General features: G+C 41.7%; 1 protein-coding gene and 1 pseudogene across 1 annotated transcript; both read right to left on the minus strand.

Moving 5' to 3' along the window:
• Window positions 1-161: 161 nt before the first annotated feature.
• Window positions 162-4,387, minus strand: LOC103335881 (nicotinamidase 1-like; annotated as a pseudogene).
• A 542-nt stretch (window positions 4,388-4,929) lies between these two features.
• On the minus strand, window positions 4,930-9,471 carry LOC103335006 (suppressor-like protein). The gene is made up of 5 exons (XM_008237996.3): window positions 8,225-9,471; window positions 7,704-8,042; window positions 6,947-7,080; window positions 5,867-6,006; window positions 4,930-5,433 (listed from the first exon to the last, which is right to left on the minus strand). The coding sequence occupies exons 1-5, from the start codon at window positions 9,373-9,375 to the stop codon at window positions 5,248-5,250; spliced, it is 1,950 nt and encodes a 649-aa protein (XP_008236218.2). The 5' UTR covers window positions 9,376-9,471; the 3' UTR covers window positions 4,930-5,247.
• Window positions 9,472-9,791: the final 320 nt, after the last annotated feature.

The raw sequence follows: 9,791 nt of genomic DNA on the forward strand, positions 1-9,791 counted from the left end.
GCATTTACTACTTAAAACAAACAAAATATTTGTTTCAATACACAAAGAAACAACGCATTTTACAGCATCCTCATGCTCACCGGGAAAAAAAACATGCACAATTTTCACATTTTTTCTTTTATCTATTCACTATCACCATCTGTAGATAACAATACATCGCCCTAATCTTTTGCATCGAATGACACTTTGGACACTACCCTTGCTCCTCTTCCTTAGGCTACATAAAGGCCTATGTGATGCATCAGCTCCTGTGACTCACGACAAACAAAATATGAAACATGAGGAGTTATATCATTTAAGAATAAAAAACTAATACTTTTTTTTTTTCGATAGCAATTGGTTATATGTTCTAGCAAATTCTGTCTCATCCTGTGTATCCAAAGTCCTCGTAGATGTATTTACTATATAGTGACAAAATTAGAGCACAAAAACACATTTTAAGGAGTACTTAATAGTGTAGTACTTGAGCATGGTCATGTGATATAACTTGACCACATGTCATAAAATAAGTGAAAATTTATTGATGGTGTATGTGAAAGTGAGAAATATCAATCATGTCGTCATTAGACCACGTGATACCATACAATAATTTCCCCATTTGAATTTTATGCAATGCCAAAAGGGAAAAAAGAAAAGAAAATCAAAACAAGACAATTACTAGCCATACAAAGATTTCATTAGTATTCTGAAGTACCTGGGGATGAGTTACAACATCTTTGTAAGTGTTGGTAGGAATATCAAAAGTGGCACAACCACGGGAATACACAATCTGACAGGACCCGCCTCGAATTTTCCAGAACTCGAGACAAATCTGTGGAAACCCCGACATTACCCCAATGTCGGGCCCACTCATTAGATCAGTAACCTCCTTTTTCAAAAAGGAGTAGGGCACGAGACTTTCTGCCGAAAATTCGGCAGATTCTCCCCTGTAAATTGAACATTCCCCAAAATTTCCATCTGCATAAAACACAATTTAATAACACCAACTGGCATCATGCACAATATAACAACATTCAGTTCACATAAATGGCCTCTGGCCTTCCGATAATTCAAAACAAACTACCAACCACGCAATCAACATAAAATAACTTCCCCAAGCATCCAACACGCAAGGTTTTAACCTCCTATCACTACCATAAATAGTTTGGAGCCTCAGCCTAAATCGTGCAACAATCCGACAAGGATTTCAAGCCTAACTAAATCTAATCCGCTCACTTAATCCACCGAACAAGCCTCTATTCAACCAAGTTCCAGGACCAACAACGAGGTCCGAACCAATCTCAATATACGAGGCTAAAGTTTAGCCCGCGGCTGCACCTAGTAACTTCAGGCTGCCTACGCACCCTTACTGAGGAATCAAGCCACACGTAATTCTTACTCTAAAACCCTTTTACTTTAAATTAAAATTCACCAAAACCTCCCCATACACCGGAACATCCAAAGTCACATATGGGGCCTATCTGCACGCTGGATAAACCTGCGACATATGGGACCTCATCATCACAACACAATATCACTCCTCATACGTCGGGACGCACCCGTCCCACGTATGGGGTCAACACGCCGACTACTACTACGACACGTCACGACCTCACAAGCATATCACATGATCCTCGTACGTCCGGGACACACCCGCCACGTATAGGGTCTGCCAACACGCCGGCTACTCCTACGATACGTGCGACCTCAACACAATATCACATATCACCCCTCATACGTCGGGACGCACCCGGCCACGTATGGGGTCTGCAACACGCCGGCTACTCCTACGACACGTGCGACCTCAACACAATATCACATATCACCTCATACGCCGGACGCACCCACCACATATGGGGTCTGTCAACACACCGGCTACTCCTATAATACGTGCGACCTCAACACAATATCACATATCACCCCTCATACGTCCGGGACGCACCGGGCCATGTATGGGGTCTGTCAACACGCCGGCTATTCCTACGACACGTGTGACCTCACAAGCATATCACATAATCTCTCATACGTCGGGATGCACCCGACCACGTATAAGGTCTGTCAACACCCGGAGGTACATAGGGTAGTGCGTATAGCACTCCAAACTGACATCTAAACTCTTTTATACCTTTGCATACACACATGATTATATATAAATATAAACCTCTATTTCATGAACCTCAACCTTGGAATAACATCCAATAATCCCCCAATTCTGAACCGTAACTAACATCCTTATCCCACATAACCAACATACAATCAAGACCCGTCACTACGGTCATTTTAATCTTCCTAAGAAGGTAACACTACCTAGGAAGTCTCACGGTCAATCCCGGGGTCAAACTACTCACCCTTGGTCAAACGGGCCCGCAGGGCCCACGACCTTTAAATTCCGATCTGAAAATTCCTATAGGTTCTACAGGGTCTAGGACACATGTCTTGCAAGTTTGGTCCAGATCGGACGGTCGGATCGCTTTCTCACGATCGCACGATCGCACGATCACTAAAACCCTAGCCCTAGGGTTGGCATTTTCGGAGTATCCGGGACTCCGTTTTACGATCCGTCGAATCCTACACGATCCTGGTAATACCTAGATCAACATATTATAACTTCAGGACCATCCAACTGTCCAAACCTAGCGAACCCAAAAAATACGCAATATGCGATATCCGTTCGGGACTCTAACGGTATCCAAATTGAAATCCGAGCACACCTACGCGCTCGTGACAACGAGAGGATCGCATGGGGACAAAATGCCCTCGGCAATCCCATCGGGCGCCACACGCGCCGGTAGCGCGTGGGTGTCCAAAGCGATATCGCATCACCGGAAAACTTCCAAATCAAGAGCCAAGACTCCTACCCTAGTAATACACCTAATTTGGAGTCACTTTTGTTCTTAGACCTACCCCAAAAATTGACCGGAAGTGGCCGAATCGAATCCAAAACGGCCAAACTTCCATTGCTTAATCAACTTCCAAAACGCAGAAATCTCTCAAATCTAACCCAACAGACAGCAAGAACAGCTCGAGGGGTTCAAGATCCATACCGGATCGCGGAAATGGTGGCCGAAAGTGGGAGAACGAGCGGCCGAAAGTTCGACAAAAACCAGTTATTTTTCTGCGCTTTTGGCCAGACGGGGCGGCAATGATCGGGAACCACCGGAAAAGGAAGAGGAGGTGGCGCGGTTCGACGGTCCGCCTCGTGGCGATGGTGGTCCGTGGTGGCGCCGGTGGCCCAAAATGGTCGTTGGTGAGCAGATTCGGGAGGGGTGTCGCGCGAACCAGAGGAGAGAGAGAGCACGCGGGAGAGAGAGAGAGAGAGAGAGAGAGAGAGAGAGCTGAGTGCATTTTTGGCTTTTTATCAAAAATCCCTTTTTCAAATAATTACGATTATGCCACTGAGTTTCATTCGATCGTAACTCTCTCGTTACAACTCCGATTCAAGCTCACTTCATGTCTACGGACTCATCTCACTGTGCTCTACGCAATGGTACAACCGGAATTCCCAAATTCCTTCCAGATAAGAAATGACCAAATTACCCCTATCCCAAGGGTAAATTCGTAATTCCACTCAAATTAATTAAAACATGGGATAAATTTGGAGTCGGGCTGTTACACAATCATATCCTACAAAGGGACAAGGAAACCTCGATTTCTTGCAGACAAAGTCTTGGAACACAAGGAAAGTAAAAATAAATGGGAAAATTAGACACCAACAACAGAATTAATTTCAAGCAATGGGCAGCATTTGGGGTTTAGGAAATGCTTACAGCTTTGATCTTATTACTTTGCACCCAATTGATAAAAACATTAGAGCCATCTTTCTCAACGAAACCAAGGAACCCGTTGATGCAATCTTTATGCCTAAGCGTCACATTAGCTTCATTCTCCAACCATTGCAGGGCTGTAGATGATTGTGTAATTAGAGGAGAGCTACTAGGGCATGGAAAACACAAGAAGCTAAGAACAAAAGGTACTTGGGACTAGCTTTGCTTCATCAGTTCCAGCAATGCAATAAGGCTCAGGAATGTCAAGGTGATGAGAATCACGACTAGCAAAGACAGGCCATTTTCTGTCACAGAAAGCTCTTGCAAGTCTCACTGACTTGTCCACCATTTCAGAGATTTGCTCATAGCTTGGTGCCTATTTAATATGCATCACAAAATGTGCAATTGAAGAATTAATCCAAGTCACTGGCCGAAAGAAAAGAATTACTCTTAACCAAAATTTAAAAACTTGTGTTGTGCATGAATCCATCAATCTTATGTACCAAATTTCCAGCACCAACGGTACAGAAGCCATTAACAACGTCAACAAGGACAAGGCCGGCCTTCACATCCCCTGTGAGTACCAGAGACGTTTGGAGCACTGGCTGCTCCTACTCTATCAACTCAATAATCTGTTGAACCATTTTTTTTCTCGTCTTAAACTTTTGGTGCTGCTAAAGAAAATAGGACACAAGTAAAGGAAAAGATATGGGTGAGTTCAGGTCTATTCGATAGGGATGAATATGAATTCGGTCTATTTGATAAGGAAGAAAAGCTTAAGAAAATGACACGAGGATATTTGTGAGTTTGTAACGCTTACCTCCTCCTAGAAAAAGAGACAAGAAACTCAAAACTTTGTTTTCGATATTTGTGAGTTTGTAACGCTTACCTCCTGCTAGAAAAAGAGACAAGAAACTCAAAACTTTGTTTTCGCCCTTTGGTCCATTTATACGTTTGTCTTTGTATTTGGTACATTTATCTTATAAGGAAAAGATAAATATGAGTTCTATTCTCCCAAGGCAAATGATTCTTGAAGAGATGAAGTTACCAAATAAACCCATTACGAAAAATTTATTGTGCGAGGGTCTAAAGAGGAAAAATTATTCACAGAAACCCAACTCGCAGGAACCATTTCTATTGATTCAACAAACTAAAGTAATTTTTAAGTACACAAAGAAACAAAGCATTTACAGCATCCTTCAGCTCACCGGGCAAAAACATGTACAATTTTCTCATTCTTTTTCTTTTATTAAAAAAAAGGCACATTGCTGATTACTGTATTCTCTATCACCATCTGTAGAAAACAAAAAGAAAATCTACTACATAATCAACACGAAGTGGAAGTCGGATCAGAAGGAGGTAAGGGTTACAAATATCCAACATACGAACTCGAGTTGATAGGGATGACAATTTTCCCTCATTGAACCTTATCCGCACCCCAGTTGCCATCCCTCTATATTTGGAAAAGAAACACAAAACTGGGGTTAGAAGACTAAATGAGGCCTCATTTGTTCTTGTTATTGTTATCATCTTGTGGGAGTTGTAAACCCATTAGCCCAAGCAAATTGGAAGCAGGACCAGGAAGGCCTTGTTGGCTAGAAAATGAATCGAGGAAGTTCTTGACAAGATTCACATCCACATCCACAGGAGTGAAATCCTCCTCCATGTCTTCTGTTGCATTCGACATTCCCTGCGAGCACACAGTCAATTCATTTATCATCTGAAGAACAAAAAAATATGCAGAACAAGTGCCATGTTTTCATGCAAACATGAAAATAATACGCATTATCAATTTATAACTTCAGTGTGACCACATGCATAGCAACAAAGAAGAGTCTTGCTTAAAAATTTCGGTGAGACCAATATGTATAGCGACAAACTTTAGAAAGTTAAATTTACTGGTTAATAAGCAACCATGAGATGGAACATATATAATATTCTGTAAAAAATTGAATCATATCTCAATCACCAGACACAAAATCATTGTTCCTTCCCGTGTCCCTCTATTCCACCTCACCTGATGGTTACAGAGCATAGCACGTAATTTGAATTGTATGATGCGTGCATACCATTAAAAAAAACTCAGTTTCCAATCCCCATTTGCAAAAGAAGAGAAATAATACCTCATCCTTCTTTGGGGCTTGTTCATCAGCACGAACAAAACTTTTCTTGAGAGTTGTGGCCTTCAATTCTTCATTTAGAGCATCAGAATAAGAATGCATGAAAGTATCCTCTCCCTCCTTGCTTTCATCTTCAGACTCATCTATGAATATCACAAATTTAATTATAAAGTTTTCCAAATAAAATGAAACCAAGATGTTATTTAACAACTTGCTCTCCTTTTGGAGGGATAGATGTTGTTGACTATCAGTTTCATCGAAAATGAAAAGTATTTTAGTTGACAAGCTCAGAACACGAGTATGGTGTCATTTGGCACACATCATACACATGATGAACCTCAAGTAAGAAAAAATGCGATTTTTTCTAAACAAGGAAGAAAAATACAAAAAACCCAGCAGCTTAAAAACATTATGATCATGAACTTCAACTTATAACATCAGTACATCACAAACAAGTATGAGATAACAAAGTTGGATCATCCTTCAGATCAGGAAAAAACTCACATTGTCTGCATGAATGGTTTCCACACAAGTTACAAAAGGAGAGTCTTGATTGTTGTTTTTGAATTGCTGTGTGCATGGACAACAAAACTTGGTTTTTCTGTGCTCAGGGTTTCGAGGGTCATGTGAAAGGTCTTTCTTCTACTAGTTTAGGATTTAGGGAAGAGAGTGGGCAGATAAAGGCATGCAAGGCGTTAGGCAGCTAGACATGTCTCTTTCCTTTAAGTGGTATGTTTCAATAACCAGAACAAACTAGCTTTACAAGGAGGGCAATGGAATTTCCACCTAGAAATGACACCTCCATGTCTTTTTCTACAAGTTCTTGATTGTTGAGGATTTTATCTACTTGTTTATATTTAATGGAATAAGGGCTTTGGATGAAACCTGTGTACTTAGGTTCTGGTGTCTGGTTTTCTTTTTAATACTTTCTGTCCTTTTGGTGCACAAAGAGAGAGAGAGAGAGAGAGAGAGAGTTTTTTTATAAAAAAAATTTAAATTAAAAAAAAAAACCAAAGTTTTAAATTTAGAAACAATAACAAAAATTGAAAATATAAAGGAAATGATAAAATATGTACAACTTACCAAAGTCCAAGTCGGACGAGGACCCTTCCTCAATATCATCATCACTAGTGGCATCCTCATCACCATGGCACTTCATCATTGATTCTACATCTTTAAAGAAACGGTCCGCATCAAAGTCTACTTCTTCTAGGTTCCTTCAAAAGAAGATTACAAAATATAATAAGATCAACTGAGTGCTCGTCTAATAAACACAGACACCTAAAAATGATTTACTGCCGAGTCCAAAGGTAGTGACTGGGAAACTTAATCAGGGAAAAACTAGAACTTGGCACCAAGTGCCTCATCTTGATATTAACCAATTCACACAATCAAAACTTGTGACTTGCAATAGCTTGGTTCATCAAAGGCAAGTAACTACACCTACTCGTTCAAGATCACAACAGCATCAGGACTGAGCCAAGAAAGAGTTACATGGGCTCAAAATTCACACTAAGACTTAAGTAAATTTGCGAGCAATTTTAGTCAGACAATCTAATTCTACAATTAGTTAACATACACAACATTCAGCATCCAGACTTAAGGCATTGATCACTGCAAGCATAAGATGTGCAAGTTACTTTTTTCTTATGACAGAAAGGAGATGTATTCTAAAGTCGCTGGCACTATATTATGACAGATGGGAGCAACTTAAAATCTAGCCCCCAGCAATAAAAATGTATGCTCACGAGTCACATCCATGTCAGTGTACTCCTATTTCTGTGTTTGGGACAAAAAATGGTGAGATGAACAATAGATACGTAAATAAAAGAACACTAACCTGTTCTCAGGAACCTCAGCTCCCTCGTAGCTTGACATCTTCTGGACAAATGCCTGCATGGTTTTTGCTATATCACCAGGATTGAACCCATCAATGTTAGAGCTGGATGATGGACCAGCATCGTCCTGCTCTTTTGACTTTTGATTCTTTTTCTTTTTTGAATTATAATGTTCGATCTCCTTTTGTCTCTCCAAAAGTTCTGAGTTTAATTCCTCCTCTCCATTGTAAAGCCAAGAATCATCATCAGAAGGTGGAACCTCTTGACCCCTAAAATCATCCGCTGTATAAGGTAAAGCAAGGATCTCATCTATGCGTCTCACAGGAGCACTCATCATCTCACTGCAACAATAGTAACACCTTCGTTAATTCCCAACTAACAGAACAAGAAAAATCCAATTAAGTGGCGCATCTAAACAGAAATCACTTTCAATCCAATGTAAGTCTTTACTTCTAACGGAAACAAAAGCATAATAAGACCACAATAACCATATGCATATCAATGTATCATCACTTTCAAGTACCTTGTCCTCGAAAAGGAAGCACTACCCCGATAGTACTCCTCGGCATTCTGCAACAACCTCTGGTACTCTTTCGACCCGGGAATCAACCCTTCAAAGTATCCACTCCTCTCCAAACTCTCCCTAAACGCGATCCAACTACTCCCTTTCCCTTCCAACCCTTCCTTTCTCCTTTGCTGATACATCATCTCCAAACCACATGCAATCTTCATCCCCAAGTCGGCCTCCAAATACGCCACCCCATCGTCGCTCCTATTCAGCATGGGATAACACTTTGGCGCCTGAAACGCCTGTTGCACCAGCTGCGCATACATTGCCCTCGACATCTTCACCGCTACACACACCAACTCCTCTTCTCTCCCTCTGCTCAGAAACCTCTCCATGTTGGCCGCATACTTCATAGTATCAATGTCACGGTCGTAGAAACCCTCAACGGCCAAAGCAATCAAGCACGGTTCTTGACTCAAGACCTGCGCAACCGACGCCGGAACCCTAACCCTAACCACATGCATATTCCTCCTCGCCTTCTCCGGATACTCCGATATCCGATTCTTCACCGCAAGCTGAACCGGTTCAGGGGCAACTGACTCCTGGCCGAAATTCACAATGAAATTCAACGATTCGGTGATGGTTGGGTTCGGGAGCCGAGATTTGGGGACGATATGGAGGTCGCCATGGCGAATAAACACGCGGTTGACACTGTTTTGGGGGTTGAGCCAGCGAGGAAGGTGATAGGCCGCTTCGATGAGTAAGAACTCGCCGTCCGAGTCCCATACCCGGATGGAGAGCTCAGGGAAGGCCGTGGAGATGTGGAAGAGGAGGAAGACGGTGAACCACTCGTCTTCGAAGTTGTCGGCGACACGAAGCTTGCCGTGGAGGTGAGGGAGGTGGTGGTCGAGGGAGCAGACGCATGGGGGTTTGGGGAGAGTGAAGGGGGAAAGAGTGAAGGGTTCGTGCTGCCATATGTAGTCGGCGGTGAAGGGAGTGAGGGTTTTGAGGATTTGGAGATGAAGCGATTGGAGTGAGGCGGTGGTGGAGGAGGAGGTTAGGGAAGAGTCAGGGAAGATGGCGTAGAAAACGGTGTCGTCTGGGAGTCTGGAATTTTTTTGGGAGAAGATGGAGGAAGATGATGGGTCGGGGTCTGGTGCTGCCATTGTTTTGCGCTCTCGGTTGGTCACTCGGTGCTGCTTATCACTTGTGCAGTTTCTGCTGCTTTCTTGAATGTTCGGGTTTTTATTTTGAGGAGGAAGACGTTTTATTTTTGTATGTAAATGCTTATCTGGATTTAGCTTTGGTATATTTACACGCATTTAAAAGAATATTAATTATTAAATTAATAAAATCATGGGCATTTTCATTTATATGATCTTTCAATAGTGTGTGCATGATAAGTACATGAGTAATGCTACACTTACCACATTTATATCCCACATTTTCATATCATTTATGTGGCAGATGAAGTGGACAATCACATCAATTAAAAAGTGTCAATAAATCATAAAAGATAAGAAAACTTTAAATTAATTTTAATTGATGTATTGTCCACCTCATCTGCCACATAAAGTGGTAT

The sequence above is a fragment of the Prunus mume genome, linkage group LG1, assembly GCF_029339155.1.
Source record: "Prunus mume cultivar Tortuosa linkage group LG1, ASM2933915v1, whole genome shotgun sequence".
Classification (NCBI taxonomy): Eukaryota; Viridiplantae; Streptophyta; class Magnoliopsida; order Rosales; family Rosaceae; genus Prunus; species Prunus mume.